At 47.8% G+C, this 20,773-nt stretch overlaps 3 protein-coding genes across 4 annotated transcripts; 1 reads left to right on the forward strand and 2 right to left on the reverse strand.

The window, feature by feature from the left end:
- Positions 1 to 456: 456 nt before the first annotated feature.
- Positions 457 to 12,780, reverse strand: HNRNPUL2 (heterogeneous nuclear ribonucleoprotein U like 2). Of its 2 annotated transcripts, XM_081098424.1 has the most exons (14): positions 11,886 to 12,751; positions 9,778 to 9,913; positions 9,412 to 9,488; positions 9,085 to 9,224; positions 8,469 to 8,559; positions 8,261 to 8,373; positions 7,812 to 8,075; positions 7,497 to 7,619; positions 6,988 to 7,116; positions 6,281 to 6,449; positions 4,753 to 4,959; positions 3,649 to 3,722; positions 3,285 to 3,392; positions 457 to 3,167 (listed from the first exon to the last, which is right to left on the reverse strand). In XM_081098424.1, exons 1-14 carry the CDS (start codon positions 12,457 to 12,459, stop codon positions 3,087 to 3,089), a joined length of 2,286 nt encoding a protein of 761 aa, XP_080954550.1. In that variant the 5' UTR covers positions 12,460 to 12,751; the 3' UTR covers positions 457 to 3,086. The 2 variants fall into 2 exon arrangements, 1 of the variants encoding a protein (XP_080954550.1); XR_013996389.1 differs by lacking the exon at positions 3,649 to 3,722 and having other exon boundaries at positions 2,553 to 3,167; positions 11,886 to 12,780.
- A 587-nt stretch (positions 12,781 to 13,367) lies between these two features.
- Positions 13,368 to 20,399, forward strand: TTC9C (tetratricopeptide repeat domain 9C). Its single transcript, XM_081100193.1, has 4 exons — positions 13,368 to 13,679; positions 14,055 to 14,346; positions 18,379 to 18,561; positions 19,532 to 20,399. The coding sequence occupies exons 2-4, from the start codon at positions 14,109 to 14,111 to the stop codon at positions 19,624 to 19,626; spliced, it is 516 nt and encodes a 171-aa protein (XP_080956319.1). The 5' UTR covers positions 13,368 to 13,679; positions 14,055 to 14,108; the 3' UTR covers positions 19,627 to 20,399.
- On the reverse strand, positions 16,087 to 16,585 carry LOC308525328 (large ribosomal subunit protein eL21-like; the record flags this gene model as incomplete). Its single annotated transcript, XM_081100160.1, has 1 exon — positions 16,087 to 16,585. One exon carries the CDS (start codon positions 16,583 to 16,585, stop codon positions 16,103 to 16,105), a length of 483 nt encoding a protein of 160 aa, XP_080956286.1. The 3' UTR covers positions 16,087 to 16,102.
- Positions 20,400 to 20,773: the final 374 nt, after the last annotated feature.

The raw sequence follows: 20,773 nt of genomic DNA on the forward strand, positions 1-20,773 counted from the left end.
GAGTCCCGGTTGGAAAGGACGGGCCGTGCAGCGCTTGTCAGTCAGTTACCTTCTCGTCCCCACGTCCACAGAATTCCCACCGAACACCTCTGCTGAAGGACGAGGCAGTTACTCATGAATAAACTTACTTGGCCATAAATGGGACCTGAGATTTAACTTCAGGCATTCACTGGTGTTAGTCTAGGCCAAATACAGAGGTCCGACATAACTTATTTTCTTCTCTTCCAACGGCTCAAGCTCTTGGCATCAGCAAGCACCGAGTAGGCTCGCCACCCGAGCGGAGGCGTGGCTGGCACCACGTGAAGCCGTGGGTGGCGAAGTAGGAAGGAGGAACAGCCATCCCACAGGAAAGCCATCCTTGGTGGGGCCCAGTGAACTGGAAGCAGCATCAAAAGTAAATGAATCCCTCAGAGGACACACTCCACCCATCAGTGCAGCCACAGGAGAGAGAGTGAATTCAATCCAAATGGTTATTTATTCTAAAACTGGAAGCTACTGTGCCTACATATTCGCCAGAATGTTGTAATGAGAACAGGGGAGGAAAAAGTTACAGATGTAAACAATGACACAGTTACATTTTTTTAAAAATGGTAAAACCCTTTTTTACTGGCCACTTCCAAGAATGCTTTACAGGTTGTGCAAAAACATTTACAGGCTCCATGTGATGTTTGTTTTTCTCACAAGCTTTTCCACCTACAACTACAACAGAGGTCTGATAAAACACTAAACAAATCTAAGGAAAACAAGGCCAGGGATCCCTTCTGTTAATCCACATTTGCCCCCTTAACATTGTTTTTTTTATAATAAAAAGACAGAAACAAAACCCAGACATCTAGTGTTGCTGTGAGTGATCTCGGATTAAACCAACAAGGACATGGCAGTTTCACTTTCCACCCACCTAGAAAAACAGCTTTTTTTTTTAAAGGTGACTTTCTAGTGTCAAAATTTAACAGCAAGTACCTCCCCTAATCCTCCCTCCCCCCAAGAAACCCAAAGGGGCAGAGTTTATCCCCCTGGCCCTGAGGGCCCAGCACCCACAAACCATGTCATAGATTACAAAAGGTTGCTACTTGCTGGAGGACTAGATATTTCGAAGGGGGTGGCAGTTTCTGCCTCAGATTTAATTTTCTATTATAACATGATCTTGCCCTAAGAGAATTTCTTTGGGCTCCAGTTTTCACCTCCTTGCCCTGATACTATGAGCAAAGCTTCTCAAAAATTCCCTTAATAATAAAAAGTTAGTGGGTTACAGAAAAGTTCATGCAGTCACTTCACCCACTGCCACACACAAATCCATTCGACGGCACTACAAAAGCAGTGTCCAGAGGACACCATGAGCAAGCAGTTACTTCCTATCAGCCCCCCATTCCAGCCTGGGGGTCAGAGGTATTTGTGGGACAGAAGGGTGTATCACAGACGGGCAACTAGAGGGCCAGAACGAGAGCCTGCAGACCTAGAGAAGGGCTGCACGGTGGTCACAGTGGGAGAGGGAGAGATCAAATCTCGGCAAAAAGTTTTAAACAGAGAACTGCTCAGGTGAGGAAATGGAAGTGAAGCTTTTTCTAGTAACACAACCCAGGGTCTTTCCTCACCAGGAAGCGCTGCAACACGTGGTATTGGCTGAAGAAGCTCTTGGCGGACTCCATGCTGAGCTGCTGAGCGGGAAGATGAATTAAAACTGAAGCTACATATTGAAAGAGCATTCCCATATCCCACCCATAGCCTTGAACCCGGGCACCTGAAGCTGTTAAGAATTGGGAGGGTGTTGGTAAAGTTGCAAAGACCATCCCAACTGAAGTCTCCTGGCTAGAGGCCTCTCTGGGGACACGCAAGCAAAGCACCCCAGAAGGAATCCTGTTTCAAGAAGCCAGGAAGGGGCGCTCCCTTTCATGCACACATGACACACACATTCACACTCTCCCCAAGTTGCAGCAGCCCCACTGAGCTGCCTCCCCCCCTCCCCCACCCGCCCCTTTCTATTCACTTTCTACCTGTGTATCAAAAAGACCAGCGGGCTCGTGCCCTCCATACTGTATAAAATAGTTGCTATTCTCAGCACCTGGGCCTGCTAGCCCACACCACAGGATTCACTATATACACATCCTGCTGCCATGAAAAGAATCCTGCTTCATTTCTGTGTGAGCGGAAACCCTGAGAAACGTTCCTTCTCTTGCACTGTAAGAGGACAGAGACTCTAACAGAGATGACTTCAGAGACTTCATGCCTATCTCAACCTTGGAAGACAGAGAGGACAGACTGACGATCACAATCTTCAGGCTGAGGCCTGCAACCCCATTCTCCCCCAAGACTTGATGGGAACTCATTAATGGGCACGTAGAGGGTGCAAGCTATTCTGCTCTGCGAACAAGCACAGTCCCCTGCCTCCTCAGCCTGGGAATCCTATATAATAGAACCACCCAATTGGTAGTCTCCAGGCCTCAGCCAAACAGCACACAGGCACAGGAGAGTGGAGACAATGCCACTCTGGCCTCCCAGCCCACCAGACCAGATATCCCAAGAGGGAAAGGTTGGTAAAGAAAATACAAACGGTTAGTTGGTGCAAGTGATTGATAAGAGCCAATCGTTTATTTCACTGCCCCAGTCACAAGCTCTCCCTCTGTCCCACTCCTGCCTGCCACGGAGAGTGCCCTCACACGCTTGCTTGCTCACCCTCCACTCCACCTCCTCACTCTCCCTCACATGGCTGCGCTCCTGCTGCCTTACAGTGTTAAAGGGTGACATTTTCAGTCCTTTTCCTGTCCAACTGCAGGTTATAGGACAGGCAGCCCTAAGTGCTGCTTTCTGAGCAAATGTTTTTTGATTACAAATATCTAACTAGGTTTGAAATGTTTTATAGAATAAGACAATATTCTTTTCAACAAACTTTAAAAAAAATGTACAGTTTTGTTGTTTGTTTCCACCTCCCCCCTCCCCCACCCTTGCTTGCGCACCCTCCCTCCCACCACCCCTCCCCGGCAGCTCAGCCCCACCCCGACAGCCCCTGTTTTCCTTGGTTGTGTTTTTGGGGATGGCTGGCACCCCCAGAGATTCAGCTTCATGGCTGACAGGTGACAAGGGCAGAGGCTTCACCGATACCCTTGGTAACCGTAGTAGTTCCTGTAGTATCGGTCTCTGTCCTGGGGGTGGTGGTAGTAGTAATTCTGCCACTAGAAGAGAGGGGAACCCCGTCACCTGAGGCCACAGCTGGCTGAGGACCAAGAGGCATGACACTCAGCCCCTGGTCCTGCCCCCCTTCACCCTCTCTATGCCCAGAAGATACTTACATCCCGATTGTACTGTCTGTAATAGTCTCTGTATCTGTTGTACTCATAATCTCGACTATAGAAGCGATCATAATCTCCCCGGTATCGATCGTAGAAATTACGATAACCCTGAGAAAGGAGAAAGAGGAGTGAAGATTTATGGGTTTCCAGTATCACAATCCACTGCTATCCCCCATCTTAAATGAAACACATCTCGGCTTGATTTTTTAACAGACTTAATCTTCCCAGGATAAATCCTTCCAGAGGAACACATTAAATGGGCACAAGCTAAGCCCTGAGAAAACAGCCCAAACCACTCTGCTCCCCAAGCCAATAGGAGTGCTAGCACGGCCCAGAGGAGGAGCAGAAGGAGAGCTGCACTCACCCCTCTGTTTCCAGACTGCCCCCAGTACTGCTGCCCGTAGGCCCGGTTGTCGTAGCCTCGGCGCTGCCCGCCCACTGGAAGAGAAATGGGAGACCGCGCTCAGACAGCTGGCGTGGGGTCCTGGCTCCGTGGCTGAGTGGAAATCAGAAAGTTGGAGCCCGAGGCAATTCTGGGAGAACAGGAGGCCTGCTTCCGTCAGGCTCCCACATGTTAATTAAAGCACTAGCCAGGATCTCTCAGAAAGGCTGAGGGGAAGGCAGAGGAACAGCGACACAAGAAAACCAAGCCACCTTGCTTTGGAAGCTCCCCAATTTCTGCAAGATATTTAAGATGACAAAAAATACTGGCAGAATAAGAACCATCAGTAAATACTGCCATTCACAGAGCCACTGACTTTCAATCCTGGAAGGGATCTCAGAGGTCAGATTACCCCGACCCATCATCTTATACAGACGGAGCAAAGTCTAAGTGACAAACTCCCCCAGGGTAGGCACTGTTGGTATTCCCAGTGCCTAGCACGGAACAGGCATGCAAACATTTTGTTGACTTACTTGCAAACACACACACACACACACACACACACACACACACATTTTTAAAGGGCAGTGAATGCACAGTGGAAGGTTAACTGACAAGCTAGACATTCAAGATGGATATTAATTCCACTAGTAGCCTAAATTACTCTGTAACCCCCACAGTACTGCATAACGCATTCACTTTCTGGTCGATATGGTTGGGCTGACCCACTCGATAGAGCATTAAGAAAACTTAAAGTGAGAATCCAATTTCACTGCACAAACCCTTTAGATAAGCTGCAACAGTGAAGTGGGAAACCTACATATACAAGTGAAAACTAGACAAACGAGAAGGCTCAAGCATTGCTTTTCACAGAAGCAAATATTCATGCTGAAAAATAACTCCCTTTTACTGAAGGATTATGGGAAAAGCACAAGAAGCTGGGGTTAAAGCACACAGGAAGAAATAAGCTCCATAAAGAAGTCACTTCCTTATTCCTGGTTAGTGACTTGACTTGGTTTCCTTATGGATCCTGCTCAGCACAAAGCACAGACTGGGGTCAGGGGCTGGCTGGCCCCCGGGACTCACCATAGCCTTGGCCTTGGCCTCGGCTTCGGTTCTGCCGGTTGCGCTTGTTTCGATTGTTCCGGCGGTTTGTCCGTTTCTCAGAGGGGGGCAGCAGCTTCCTTGCCTCCTCCTTGTACTTAGTGACAAGAGGCTGAGCTTCTTCCTTCTCCAGCTCCCCATATGTCACCTCATCCATGTAGTCGCATTTTTCAGGCAAAGAGAAGTTGGCTGTAAGAGTAAGAGAGAAACTTGTGGGCCTGAAAAGTGCATAGATGGGTAAGAGCTCATTACAAAAACTATTACAGGAAGAATAGATTTCCTAAACTCCTCCACTAATGCACAAAAACGTGCTGGTACTTTATCTATCAAAGGCTTTCCCTAAATTGTAACAGCCACAAGCAAAGGGCTACTGTAAGTGGTAGATGTACAAGTTCTCAAGTGATCCATAATAAATTAGGGAGTCCACTGGGTTAAGGTTTCTTATCAGGACAAAAGCGGTAGCCAGAGGCGAAAAGTAACTGAGAAAGTTTTGGTGTTGGTTAGATAAGACGCTAAGAAATACAAGTTCAGAGGCTGAGTCCCAGTGGAATGCAGTTCAATGTGGGGCTCTCTTAATTCTTACATGAATCCAGTGAACCCTCTTGAACGACATTCCTCCAACCGCCTATCAGTTATGGACCGCATAGTTCTGTCTGTCTAAACGCGGACAGTCTGGCTCTTAGATGTGCAACCGGCTCCATCCCTGGGTGTTAAAAATCACACCCTGAAGGGAACAGCAGGACAGGTAATCCCGCCTCACAGGGGCTTTGCTACTAGGCTTTGTACTGCATTAAAGGTTTCAGGCTCCGACCAGAAACCAAAATAAGCAAGCCTGATGTGCTATGGGAAATCAAGACATGATGGGATCATTCAATCCAACCACTATATTTTATTTTTTTTTTAATATATTTTATTGATTTTTTACAGAGAGGAAGGTAGAGGGATAGAGAGTTAGAAACATCGATGAGAGAGAAACATCGATCAGCTGCCTCCTGCACATCTCCCACTGGGGGTGTGCCCGCAACCCAGGCACATGCCCTTGACCAGAATCGAACCTGGGACCCTTCAGTCCACAGGCCGACGCTCTATCCACTGAGCCAAACCGGTTTCGGCCAACCACTATATTTTAATTTGAATCATAATGCTCCCCCCCAGAATATAAATTTAATAAAGCAGAGCTTCCTTTCGTTCACAATTGCCCTACATCTAGAATAGTGCTAGGCAAGTAGACAGTTGAAGTACTGACTGCTGGGTACCTGACTCAGTGAAGCCTCCACCGTGAGTTTTAATTACCCTGAGGCCAATCACTACTGTGTCTTATCCAGAATGACCAAGGAGTGAGTGCTTCTCCTTCCACTCTGCTTCTTCATTTACCTACAAGCGCTCACATCCATTAATTTACTCTCCAGGGTTACATGTTAGGTGTGGAGAATCCCTCCAGGGGCTGACAGCCCTACTGAGGTGTGTGCTGACCAAGGCTAGGTGCCTGACTTGTACAATTTCCGCCCACCTTTCATCTCCAGCATGATGGACTCAGGCACATCATCGCCCTCCACTTCCTTCCTCCACTCCAGCCTCTGCTTCCAATCCTCCTCGCTAGGGACAACCACCACCACTTTCCGAGAGAACGTCTTAAACAGCAACAGTTTCCGCCGTTGGCCAGAGTTGTACACGTTACACTAGGGACAAGAGGAATAACAGATGTTTTAGGAATAAAAATCAAATTCAACGAAAACACTTATTGAGCATCCTTTACAAATGAGGCACCAGATTAGGAGTCTTATACATACAATCTCCTTTGATTCTTTAAACTCTACATGACAGATATTGTTGGGTTTTGCACATCAGAAAATCGAGACTCATTGAGGCCAAGACTTGTCCAAAGAAGGTAACAAGCCTAGCAAGTGGGGGAGCCAGGAACCCAAAGGAGCTCTCACGCCCTCTGCCCGGCCTCGAGGATGTGCTTTCTGGTCTGGGCTCACGTGCTCTCTGGTAGAGCACGAACGGAACACCCACCATCTCTGAGTTCAAAAGATGTTACAACATACAACCTATTGGTCATAATTAAGTAAACTGATTCTGTTCCTGAACTCAGTATCTTTCTACAAATGCAACCCACTTTAACTCTGAGCAATTGTATCAGATTAAATGGATGCCAAAATTTTCATCTTTGGATTTTCTGTAAAGTGAGGTTGCTTCTGAATGTCTGAAAAATACCTGATCAAGAATGAAGTTCCTCTTTGTCCGGGAAGCAATCTGGACCAGTTTGCTAAGGCACTGGGAGGCTTGCTGAACTAAAAGGTCTCGGCTTTTGGGGTCCATTTCTGGCTCCTCAAGCCCCTTCATCTGATGAGTTTGAGAGGAAAGGAAGAGAAATGCAAGAAGTTATACAGCAAGTTAAAGCCTAAGAGTCATAGGTTTCTTTAATGCCACCAAAGCTGTCACATCAGTTCATTCCTATTCCTCAGTGCCATGAATGTTGTCCACTTTATGCAGGAGTCACTTCTAGTCTTAATCTGAATGTATTCCAGATTTTATCATCTTTCAGAAACATGACAACACAGCAAGGAAGAAAGAAGCCCTCCCTTGAACACGTGCTGAGATGAGTCATTTCTCTCTTTGTGTTGTCAGGTACCTGAAAGACCAACTCCAGTGGGAGGAGCTACAGGGACGTCCTGATGCCCCAGAGCCATTACCCAGTTGCCTAACCTCCCCCAGCAACTCACCCTCATTTGATTGAGGACAGTCTCCGCTCCCAGGACATTGTATCTTTTCTCAGGGTTTTCTTTTGAGTATTTCAGTGCCCACTGAGTCTTTCCAGATCCGGGCAGTCCCACCATCAGAATCACCTGCAAACAAACAAAACCAGGAATACCATAAAAAATAAGCAAGGGTCATGTTTAAAAGCCCACTTTGATAATACCCTCCCTTGCCCCCGTTCAGTAGAACTTTGAGAAGAAAAGCTGCCACCCTCCCCCCGGCCCGCCCCCACAATCACTGTACAGCAGGAGCACTAAGCCTTTTAGCACTGTGTTGCACACCTCACACTCCTCTATGGTCTTCGGTGGGACTGCAGTGCGCACACGCTCCTCAACAGGCACAGCATGGATGAACACAAACTCTTCTGGTGGTGGGAAGAAGGGCTCCTCCTTCTGACCAAAATTCAATTCTACAACACAATTTTTGCAGAGGACATGGGGTAGGAGCGCCCGGGCTGCCAGGGATTCCTTGTTGATCCGGAATGCCACACCAAGATCTTCTCCATTCTTAGAAAAGGAAAGTTCTACTTCTTCAGTCTCAAAATTCTACAGTGACAAAAGACAAGAGCACTTATGGGCTTATAGGGTTTGAGGTTGCTTGAATCTTACAATTTAATCTCTAAGCAATGCATCAAATACATAAAATACAGCAACTAATGGGAAGGGAACTGAATTCCCAATGCCCTCTACCCTCTCCCTGCTGTGCATCCACAACTTTCAGGAGCACTTACAGCAAAGCAGCCAATGACATCATTCTCCCCAAAAGTCTGGCCAAATTCCTCAAATTGCCCATTCTCTGCCTTGAGTCCTCGTCCATCAAAACCGTAAGAGAATTCATCCTCACCTAGAATAGTGAACAAATTAGTTACCTACACCCAAACTTCCCATGAGTAAGCAATATGGTAGCAAACATGAATGATGAAGTTAAAGTAACGTTACCAAGCTGTGGGTGGGAAAAATCAACAGACCATCCGACTCGAAGGAGAGAAACCTCTGTGCAGCCTTCTTTCATTGGGAGATTCTGGGTTACCTGGCCAGGTCAGAAAAAAACCTCTCAGATACTCAGGCCAACTAAGAAGCAAAGTTTCTTAAAAAACAAGATATTTATTTCTTTAATCCTCACCCAAAGATATGTTTTTATTGAGTTTAGAGAGAGAGGAAGGGAGAGAGAGAGAAACATCAATCAGTCACCTCCCATATGTACTCTGACCAGGAGTCAACCTAGGTATGTGCCCTGAGTAGAAATCAAGCCTATAACCCTTGTGTACAGGATAACACTCCAACCAACTGAGCAACAAGGCCAGAGCAAGACAAGATTTTTATACAAACTGAAAATGACAACTATCATAACTTAGCATCAGAATAATAACTGCCAATGAACTTAAACCAAAGCCCTGGGAAGAGACAATTTCTTGATTACTGGAGGTAAGGCTATCATTGAAGTGTGTAGTACCTTTTTCTGCACTAATGAAATACTGGTGGGCAGGAGTCCAGTACATAGTAGTTTAATCAATAATTTAATAAATGAACGGTCTTAATGAGCTGTACATACTACCTTGGCCTCAAAGCAGACTTTCCCCTTTGTCACTCCATAAGTACTCCTTGCCCCAGACCACAGGGTAGGGAACTTCTCTGAGAAAAGTGGCTGCCCTCCATAGCCGTCTTTGCTCACTTGAAAATGGAGATCAGAGGTATCTGTTAAGAAAGAAGCAATCCATTAATACTTATGTGCCACCAATAGCACACAAGTATACTCAGTTATCAAGAATGGATACAAAATCTCTCATATGCTAAATCTCTTAAAATTTGCAGGCCATGAAATTTTAATCTCCAAAATCACTTCTGATTGGTTAAAACCCCAAACTGTCTGCCTTATACATACACGTGTCCAGGTTCACAAGAGTTTGATCTTCCTCCTCCTCTTTTGCCTCTTCTTCAGGGGGTGGTGGAGACTTTGAGCTACACAAGTAAGAGAAAAGCAGGTACAATGTAACCAAAGCCCTCGCTTAGCGAGGTGTCTGCAGGACATTGTCTGTTTTAAACTATAGCGAATATAAATTCCAGCAGACAGCTGCTTTCAGTAAACGAGAAAAGGGCAACAGGAGCTTTCAGAGTAGATTCCATCTACAACTTATGCCTATAAAACCTATTCCATTTTTACTCCACCCCTTTCCAGACTCTCCAATCAACCAGGTACACCAAGATCAGCGCAGACACTCCCTCCAAGGGAAGGGACTGTTTCCCTCACCGGCTGTGGTAAGCCTCCTCTCGGAATTCATAGTAAGCTCGGCCATGTTCATCCTTCTCATCCCGCTGTCTCTTTACCCCCCGCCGCTCACCATCTGAGCCTGCTGGTTTTGACTTTTCACTATCTTGGTCATCTCCTACAAAAAGGAGGGAAAGAAAATCAGCAGTTTTCATATTGGAGTGTAGAATAAGCTCAGAACCAACAGACACTAAAGGGGGATCTGAGTATCTGTTTCATCAGAATAGCCAAGTTAATCCCACTGCATCCACAGAACGTTTTATTTCCAAAGATCATCTTCCTACATTGGCTGAAATTGTATTTATGTTTTTAAAGTACACTATGGACTAATTACAGTTAAGCAGTAGACAAAAATTGGACAATTTTTGCATTCTAAATTTATCTGCTTAAATCGGGTCAAACTTGCAGCTTTCCCTAACAGTATGACATAAAAAAAAAAACTTCATTGGTTAATTTAATTTTGATTCTTGATAGATTTGGATTTAAGCTAGACACAAACTATATTTTCCAACACTTTCCCACAGCTTCATGATATAGAAGCCTCAATTTAGAAAAACGAAGGGTTTGCCTTTCCAGCTTTAAAATGCACAGCCATCCACGGATTTACTTATATAGCAAGTGGATACAGGTGCATGACACAGAGCTGTATTTTTATAATGGATTTTTACTGAAAGTTGCGAGAGCAAAACCATTCATTCACAAGAGGCACATCTTTTAATTCTGCATCATTACTGCACATAATTTGGGGGCAGAAAGGCGCTATCAGATATTTAGCAACATTCTTTATTAGAGGAAAAAAACAACTCAGGAGTTTTTCCTTCGGCCTCTGTAGTTTTCAATACAAAGGTTTTTAAATAATAATTTAAGGCAGTCCTTTATTCTTTAACCTTTTTTATTTTATTGTTCCCCATCGCCATTTATCCCCTCTATGCCCTCTTCACCTCCCTCCACCTCTTCCTCAACCTCTTTTATCTGCTATTTGGGGTACACATTATGTCAAAGGTTATGTAATGGGATTGCTGTTCCAGGACGTAGGCAAACAATCTTCAAGTTGCACGTGATTATTGTAGAATGGGTTCCAATTAATACCACGATACTAAGTAGCAGCCCAAACAATGTATTAAGACAGGCACTAAGGCGGCAACCCGACTTAGAAGCGGCTCTAGTTGTCCTCCTCACTCTGACAGATAGTTATGGGTGAGCTTAACCAGCCAATTACTTCAAAGGAAGGCAGGTGACTAACTCCCGGGGCAACTTTACACATGCTCTTCCCCCGGGCTGCTTGATGGGTCCACCACCACCTCAAGCATTTCAATTCAGTTCACCAGGGGCCTGAAACGTAAAAGGCTGTGTGTGCACCCAATTTACAGATGTGCCCGCCCTCCCACTCAGTGGGAAGATGGCATTTTCATCATAATACAGGCCAGGGAAAAGCCCCCGCCAGTTAACTGACTTATCATTCTCAATGCGCTGGACAAGACCTCTCTTCGCTAGTTAACTATTAAACTCGACGCCGTCACCCCACTGGCTGTGCCCTGCTGCTGCCTGCGCAGGAGCAAGGGTAGATCGCCAGACTCTGCGTGGCTCAAGCCGTCCCACTGTGCGTCTGTCTGATGGATCGACCGCTGACGAATTTAGTTACTGCTTCACATTTTTATGGCGAAAAAGCCAGCAGCCAGCCCAAAGGCCAAAGCCCCCAACAGTCGGTCGCTCTGGCTGTCCGTGGGGCTACCCACGCTCCGTGCATTCTCGGGTTAGGACACGGCAACCAGCGCCGCGGGGGCTGCTCCACAGGTAGCTCGCGAGCCGTCCGCACGCAGCACCGCTCACGTCCATCCACCACCACCAACCCACCCAGTTAGGCAGGAACCTCCCTCCTGCAGAGCGGGGCCACCCGAGGCGGCCAACCCCCCAGAAAGGTGCGGGGGGAATAAAAGCCACCTCCCCTGGGGAATCCCACCCAACGGCGAAGGGAACCTTGCACTTCAGGCAGTGAGAACAAGGGATCGGACCCCGGGGTGCAAGGCTGGGCGCCTGGGACGAGGGCGCACCCGGCAGGTCGGAGCCGCGCTCCGCTGCCAGCACCTCACCCTGTTCCTCTGCGGCCTTGTCACCCGGCGCCTCGGATCCCGGCGTCTCGTCCCCGCTGCGCTCCTCCGGCTCCTCTTCTTCCCCTTTGCCGGTGCCCTGCTCTTCGCCACCATTGACGCCACCTGACTCGGCCGCGGCCTCCTCAGCCGGCTTCTCGGAAGCATCGGGCTCGGGCTCGGCCTCGAGCTCGGGCTCAGGCTCGGCCTCGGCCGCGGCCTCCACGGCTGCCTCCTCCGGGGGCTCCGGCGGCGGCTGCGAGGCCTGGTCCGAGGCCTGGGCCGGAGGTGGCTCTTCGTCCTCGTCCTCAAGCAGCGCCTCCTCGTCCTCCTCCTCCTCTTCGTCCTCCTCTTCGTCCCCGCCCGGGCCGCCGCCCGACGCGGCCACAGGCCGAGGCTCCGCCTTGCAGGCCCCGCCGGGCACGGCCCCGCCACCACCGGCCTCGTCCTCGAGCATCTCGGCGTCCAGCGCCTCCTGCAGCCGCTGCGCCAGATCCACCTTGAGGCCGCGCGAGTCCAGGCCCCGCCGCTGCAGCTCCGACCGCAGCTCGGTCACTTTCAGCCGCTTCACCTCCATTGCCGCCGCCGCCTCCTCCGCCTCCCGCTGCCTCCTCCCCTGCGAACCGACGACCGAGCACGACCGCGCAGGCGCCGCCGCCGCCCGCCTCCGCTTCACGCGCCAGCACTGAGCCCGCGCGAGCGAGCGCACGCACGGACGCACGCAGGCGGCGAGGGCCGCGCGCAGCCTCTGCGACGGTTCTCCTTTCGGCTCCCCTCCCCTTCGCAGCCCCGGGAGCCCGAAACAACGGAGCGGGGAACTATTTCCCGGCCTGCAGCCTCTTCCCTCTGCTACCAGCCGCGGCGGGCGCGCGCCGAGGACGACGGACTTCCCTCCCCTGGCCTCCCGCCCCTTCTCCCGTACTGGCCAATCGCCGCCGGCGTTCCGCTGCGCAGCCGCACGGGAGCCGGAGACGGGCGAGACTGGCTGCCGCTCAAGTGCCTCGTAGCATGGAGGCGTGTGCGCGCCCTTCTTTCCGTACTTCCAGCGGGGAATCGCGCAGCCGCCCGGACCTCCCTCCCCTGCCGCACGCCCCTCCCACCCCGCCACCACCTTCGCTCGGTCTGACTTCCAGTCGCGCTTTCGTCTTGGGGCTTGCTCACCGGGCGCTTTTCCTGTCTAAGCAGGCAGCAGCTTCTTCGCAGTTAAAAATAAAAGCCAGAAGGGAAGTTGTTGCAACGTGAAAGCCTCCTAGTAATCGTCTTTCTGACTACTAAAACCAAAGGGCTCTCCAAAACCAAGAAATACAGTAACCTCTTGCTCCGCCCCAACCCTCAATTTCTACCTAGCAACAGATGACCGAACCTCGCCTTGTAGCTAGGCTATTGGCCAACTTGAATCTTCATCTGCAATTTTGATTGGTCATCCGTGGTAGTCCGAATGTTTCCAATTGGCGAAGCTGCCACGGGCTCTCCCCCTCCCCCGTTGGTCCGCAGAGGAAGCTGGAAAGGCGGGGTCGTTTCTGCGGGATTACTTTTCTGGGGCCGCTCCTGATTGGGCGGCGTGATGCGATGCGCGCGACCCTTTAGACAACAAACTGTCGAGGGCCCGGACCCTGTCCTCTGGGTGCTCCCACCCGTAATCGGAAACCCAGGGGCAGACTTCCGGGCTAGGACCCTCGCAGAGGGCAAGGGGTGGCCGCGGGGCTCGGGCCACATTCGCCTGGGTTTCCCAGCTCCGGGCACCGACATCGACGAATGCTCCTTGAGTATACGTGCGAATAAAGAGCCGGGACGGAGGCAAGTCCTTTAAACTTCTCTGAGCAGTGTCCCCGCCTACTTTCTTCCACTTCCAGGTCAGGGAGGTGTGTCCCCAAGAAAGGAGGAAGCAAATTCCGCCGGCGTTCGCACGCCTGCCACGGTTCCTAGCGAGCCCTTTGCGTTTTCGGGGTCTCCTGACTCCGGAGCAAGCACTTACTCTCTGGCTTTACTGTTCCCACATCCTCTCACTGACTCGTTTCCTGCTCTACTAGAGGTCGGGGATACCTCAGAGGAGACGGGGGGCGGGGGGGGAGGGGGGGGCTGTAGCAGAAACCAGCAGAGCTCGTCCCTGGAGAAGGGCCGTTTCCTGCCTGCGCTCGGCTCCCAAAGCAGTAATTCTGCTCCCACCCGCAGAGCTGCAGTTGCCCTCTCGCGTCCCAGTTCCGCAAGACCCCTGGGCGGCGGATCATGGACAAGCGCCTGCAGGAGGCCCAGCTGTACAAGGAGGAAGGGAACCGGCGCTACCGGGAGGGGAAGTACCGAGATGCTGTGAGTCGGTACCATCGCGCTCTGCTTCAGCTGCGGGGTCTGGATCCCAGTCTGCCCTCCCCGATACCCGACCTGGGACCCGAGGGCCCGGCCCTCACACCTGCTCAGGAAAGCATGCTGCACACCACCCAGACAGACTGCTACAACAATCTGGCTGGTAAGAACAGGGCCGAAGGGGGGGCGGGTAGGGGGACCAGGCAGGTACCCCCAAATCTGTGAACATTGAGAAAACACACTGACAGGCTTTCCTGCGGCCATCTAGTTATTCTGCCAAGAATTGAAATATCTGTCCCCTGGCCGGGTAGCTCGGTTGGTTAGGGCGTGGTCCTGATAAGCCAAGGTGGCAGGTGCATGCCAGGACAGGGCACCTAAAGAAGTAACCAATATAACCAATAATGCATAAATAAGTGGACAACAAATCCATCCCCCCCCCCCGCCCCTCTCTCTCTCTCTCCTTTGCTTTCTAAAATATGTAAATAAAAGTTTAAAATCCTTTATCAAATATATACATATATACTTTTTTTCCCCAATTTATAGGGCTCTAATTGAGGTTCTGTAGAGCAGTCGTTCTCAAACATCACCTGGAGGGTTTATTAAACACAACTGCTGAGTCTCACCCCCAGAGATTCGGATTTAATGGGTCCCTGGTGGTGCCTACTATTCGTTTGCATGTTCTAACCGAGTCTCTGGGGATGCTGATAGATTAGGAAATTCTGCATGCAATGGAGAAAATACCGAGTTTACATTGAAGGGAAGGCATTTTAAAAACAACAACACATGTTTTTATTGATTTCTGAGAGAGGAAGGGAGAGAGAGATAGAAACATCAATGATGAGGGAGATTTATACATCCGTTGCCTCCTGCAAGTCCCCTCTGGGGACCGAGTGGGAAACCCAGGCATGTGCCCTGACCAGGAATGGAACAGTAACCTGGTGCCTGAGTCCACGCTCAACCACTGAGCCATGCCGGCTGGGCGGAGGGAGACTTTTTAGGTCTGTTCTGTGGAAGGCAAACTAACCATGGAGCTAATTAAATTATTCTAATGTATATTAAAATATTCTAATAGTCCAAATTGAGGCCATAGAAATTATTGAATTATTGGGAGTAGTTTTTACACTTTGTTATGGTTTTTTAAAAGTGATTTTTTTTTTTACTATAATACTCATCAGCTATGATTTGGTGAAAATCTAGCTTTTTTTTTTTCTTTTTTTTTTTTTTACAGTGCATGTTCAGTGCTACTCTTGGGAACAAAAATAGGAATTAAGGCAGTTAATGTTTCAATTCAACAATTATTTATTGGGTGCCAAGGCCTCCTGCTCTCATTGAACATGTATTCAAGTAAGGGAGATAGACAATTAACAAAAAAGTAACATAATTTTTAGAAAATGGTAAGTGCTGTGGAAAATAAAGCAGAAAATGGGGATAGTGGGTGCCACAGGCATGCCAGTGTTCACTTTTAAAGAGGGGGGGCGTCCATTGAGGTGGCATTTACGAAATGCCCTGGGCAGACACTATTTAAGCCCTTTACACATATGAACCTAGTGAAGAGTCACATGCCCTCCGAGGTAAATTTAAGGAAACAAACAGCTAGTAAGTGGTAGAGCTAAAATTAAATCTAGGCAATTCCTTTTTTTTTTTTTTTTTAAATATCTTTTATTGATTTCAGAGTGGAAGGGAGAGGGTGAGAGAGATAGAAACATCAATGATGCGAGATAATCATCGATTGGATGCCTCTTGCACGCCCCCCACTGGGGATCAAGCCCGCAATCCGGGCATGTGCCCTTGACCTGTACTGAACCTGGGACTCTTCAATCCGCAAGCCGATGCGCCATCCACCGAGCCAAGCCAGCCAGAGCTCTTTTTCTTTTTTTTTTTTTTTATCAGCACATGTCTTTTTTATTTTTCCCCACTTATCATGCCATGAATTCATAGGGAATGGGTTCCAGCAGCTCAGGCTCCTTTCCATTGGTTCTCACAAAGTGTGCTTCTCTGGGTGGAGCAGGCTGACGCTTCAGTTGAACCCAGGTACCTTTCTCTTTGGCTTCCTTCTTTTTCTGATCATTTTCCTTCACACGTTTCAGGAAGCTGTCTCGGCTCTTAGAGTGCTTAATATGCTCAGTACGTACATTAATTCTCTTGGCAAGAATCTTGCCCTTAACTTGCTTGTTCACAGTAATGCCCATTGCATGCTGGGTGACATGGTAGACTCTTCCAGTTTTGCCATGGTAACATTTGTGGGGCGTTCCTTTTTGAACAGTGCCCATTCCCTTGATGTCCACAATGTCACCTTTCTTGTAGATTCGCATGTATGTGGCCAAAGGGACAGCTCCATGTTTTCTAAAAGGCCTGGAGAACATACAGCGGGTGCCTCCCCTCTTCCCCTCTGTGTTAGTCATTTTGGCGAATTACTGAAAGATGGCGGTTCCGGCCGAAAGGTCTTTTTTTTTAAAGTATATATATATATTTTTAAATATATTTTTTTGATTTTTTACAGAGAGGAAAGGAGAGAGATAGAGAGTCAGAAACATCGATGAGAGAGAAACATCGACCAGCCGCCTCCTGCACATCCCCCACTGGGGATGTGCCCGCAACCCAGGTACATGCCCTTGACCGGAATCGAACCTGGGACCTTTCAGTCCGCAGGCCGACGCTCTATCCACTGAGCCAAACCGGTTTCGGCTAAAGTATATATTTTTATTGATTTCAGAGAGGGAGAGAGAGATAGAAACATCAATGATGAGCCCTAGCCGGTTTGGCTCAGTGGATAGAGTCTGCAGATTAAAAGGTTCCCAGGTTCCGTTCTGGCCAAGGGCACATGCCCGGGTTTGCAGGTTTGACCCTCCCCAGTAGGTGGCGTGCAGGAGACAGCTAATCAATGATTCTCCTCATTGATGTTTCTATCTCCCTCTCTGAAATCAATGAAAAATAAAAAAATTATGACTCATTGATCAGCTACCTCCTTACTGGGGATCGAGTATGACCATTTGGTGGGGGTGTTGGAGAAGCAATGCAAACATCAGCCCTTTAATGTTCTCATCAGCCCTGATTCTTGGTTCTCAGCACTGTGATGTAAATACTGTGTTTGATTCCCACAATTCTTTGAGGTAAATTTAAGGAACTTAATAGGGAAACATTTATGAAACAGAGAAACATTGCAATTTTTTTAAAAATATGTTTTTATTTATTTTTTTATTTATTTTGTTGTTGTTAATCCTCATCCGAGGATATTTTTCCATTGATTCTTTTAGAAAGACTGGAAGTAAGGGGGAGAGCCAGCCCTTGAGATTCAAACCCGGGACCTTTCAGTCCAGGGGCTGAGATTCCTCTCAACTGAGCCAAACCGGGTAGGGCTGTTTTTATTGGTTTTTTAGAGAGAGAGTAAGGGAAAGGGAGAGAAGATATAAACATCGATCAGCTGCCTCCTGCACACCCCCTACTGGGGATTAAGCCTGAAACCCGGACCTCTTGGTGCATGGGACAATGCTCAATCCACTGAGCCACACCGGCCGGGCAAAATGTCCCTTCTTAATAAGAAGGCAGAAAACTGACCTGATCAGTTGCCTCCTAAACAGACTTGTATTTTGAGGTGCCATCAAATCATCCAAGGGACGAGTAAAGTAATACCATTGAGAGAGATGATGATTTTGGAGTGAGAGTCCTTGGTACCAGTTCCACCTCATTCCACCTAGAAGCTGTGTCATCTTGGACCAGTTACTTAGCCTCTCTGAGCCTTGATTTCCTCACCCACTGAACTGAGGGAGTAACACATACCGACTTCATAGATTGGGTGAGAAGTGAGACAAGCACATAGCAGTGCTTGCTGTCGCCTCAGACAAGAACTGTGGTGAAATGGAGACTCAAAACAGAGAGCCTTGGCTGGAAGAGACACAGAAGTTTAAATACATTTTAAAGTATAGTCTCATCCGTTTTGTAGCTGGGCCTAGCTCAACATTAGGTGCAAAGTAGGCATTGGGTAGATGTTGAAGTAGTTTGAAGATGTGTAAAGCTTGATTCACGGCTGCATCCCCTGCCTAGGGGAAGGTCTGGCACGTGGCAGACACTTACATTTATTTGTTGGGTAAGTGAATGTTGTGATTCTATGTTTGGTGCTGCCTTGAGTTGGCCAGTGGAATTTAGTATAACAAGGCCCTTCTCCCTCTTCTCTCTTCCTTCCATTTGGCCGCATTAGCCTGTCTCCTTCAGATGGAGCCAGTCAACTATGAACGAGTGAAAGAATACAGCCAGAAAGTCCTGGAGCGACAGCCTGATAATGCCAAGGCCTTGTATCGGGCCGGAGTAGCCTTTTTCCACCTGCAGGACTATGACCAAGCTCGGCACTACCTCCTGGCTGCTGTCAACAAGCAGCCAAAAGGTGAGCGCGAAGGGGATGGAGTGGGAGAACAAAGAAAATTGTCCTGTTAAGGGGGTAGCTGTGGAAGGGGTTTTTGTTTTATTTGTTTGTTTGTTTTTAATATGTTTTTATTGATTTCAGAGAGAAAGGGAGAGGGAGAGAGAGATGGAAACATCAATGATGAGAGAGAATCATTGATCAGCTGCCTCCTGCACGCCCTCCACTGGGGATCGAGCCCGCAACCTGGGCATGTGCCCTTGACCACAATCGAGCCTGGGACCCTTCAGTCTGTAGGCTGACGCTCCATCCACTGAGCCAAACTGGCTAGGGCTTGTTTTATTTTACTTTTTCAAATTTTTGAATAGATAATAATATATTCACATGGTTCAAAATTCAAAAACTATAAAAGTATACAATGAACAGGCCTTCTACACTTACATTCTTGTCTCCACAGAAAAGCAATATTGTGTGTATATCCTCCAGAAATCTCTATGCTTAAATGGGCACATACATATCCCTCCTCCTCCCCCCAGTAGAAGAGATTTTAAGGCATTGTTTCTGCCCTGGCCAGTTTTTCTCAGTGGTTAGTGTTGGCCCTCAGACCAAAGGGTCACATACCTCAGTTGCAGGTTTGATCCCTGGCCACTGTGAATTAATAAAGAAATAAAACATAAGCCACTTGTTCATGTTTCTTACCTTCAAGTATATAGATTAACTGCCACCCAGGTATAGTATCTTTAGCGGCTCTGCTATGACAATAACTTTTTCTTCAACCTCCCTGTCATTATCAAATTAGCAACCAGCCCAGATGTGGACGAGATTTTTTTTAAAAAATCCAAAGTGATGTTAATGAGATTTACTACTACATGGAATAGTAATATTTTCAGATCTTAGAATTATGTTTAAAAATGGAAGCATGTTAACAAATCTCCTCCTACCCTAAAGTGAGATTATGGTGTGTCTCTAATTGCTTTCTTCGCCCTCTTGTAAGATGCCAATGTCCGGCGGTACCTCCAGCTGACACAGTCGGAACTCAGTAGCTACCATCAGAAAGAGAAGCAGCTCTACGTGGGCATGTTCGGTTAACAGAGAAGAATGACGCTTCTCCGCTTGAACTTCGGGGAAAGTCTCACCCAGTGAACCCGAGCCTCGCAGGAGGCACGAGCCCCACCCCTCTGACCCAGATGTCTGTCTGTCTTGTTTCTAGTCCTGCACAGACTCTGAACTACTTACACAGTCTGCCTTTGCTTTTTTGTCTGTCCATCTATATATTTGTATAGCTTTTAATACATGGTATTCTTGGGGACATTTTCCCTGAGAATTACAACCAGAATATATTCATCACCTGTGTGTGGAATTAATCATAGATTCTAATGATGGATGTTGTCAGATGTATTCATACACAGAGGAGACGTTTAGCAGAGGATGAAGGAAGGATTGGCAAAGGGGAGTTTCTTCCTTTGTTTTCTCAGATGCCCAAAGCCAAACTTAGGCCAGAAACTGGGCAGTATATTTCTTTTGTGAAACTAGACAATTACAAATTGGGCCCACGTGTCTTAAAATGAAAGGTTTCAGTGCTCGGTTTGGCAGCACATATACTAAAATTGGAAGATTAGCATGGCCCCTGCGCAAGGATGACACGCAAATTCGTGAAGCGTTCCATATTTAAAAAATAAATGAAAGGTTTCAAATTAAATTAATTCCTTATTTTTAATATTCCACACATATTTGGATTCTTCTTCCCCTACAAAAGTATCTGGTTCCTATTGTTTGGGTAATTTCTAGTTGTTGCTGTTGTTTGTATTCAGATCATTAGAGTAGACTTACTTAATTTTTCATTAAACTCTTCTATTTTAAGATCTCTGGAGTCAAGCATTTAAGTATTTATTTAATAATCCTTCCACCCTCGTGCTACAAAAACACCCAAGTAAGCAGTTTCGTTTTTAGTAAGTGCATTGCTATAGTATGCTTGTTTCTCTGAAACTTAGGAAAGACAGATTACTAAGTCTAGAAACAGCACCATGAACGAGCAGGATAAAAGCATAAATCTGTTCTCTACCTGCCACCTTGTATTTAGCCAGAGCCCAGTTCCCCTACAGAGGAGGGAAACCATGAGGAAGGGTTCTCCTTCCTTAGTTAGTGCCTTTTAAGTACCGTTTTCAAAACCTTCTGGAAGCTGTGCGGGCACCAGCGCAGGCTGCGGAGCTGATGCGGCCATGGCTCAGTAGGAGGC

This window comes from Myotis nattereri (genome assembly GCF_964212035.1).
Source record: "Myotis nattereri genome assembly, chromosome: 9".
NCBI classification, from domain to species: Eukaryota; Metazoa; Chordata; class Mammalia; order Chiroptera; family Vespertilionidae; genus Myotis; species Myotis nattereri.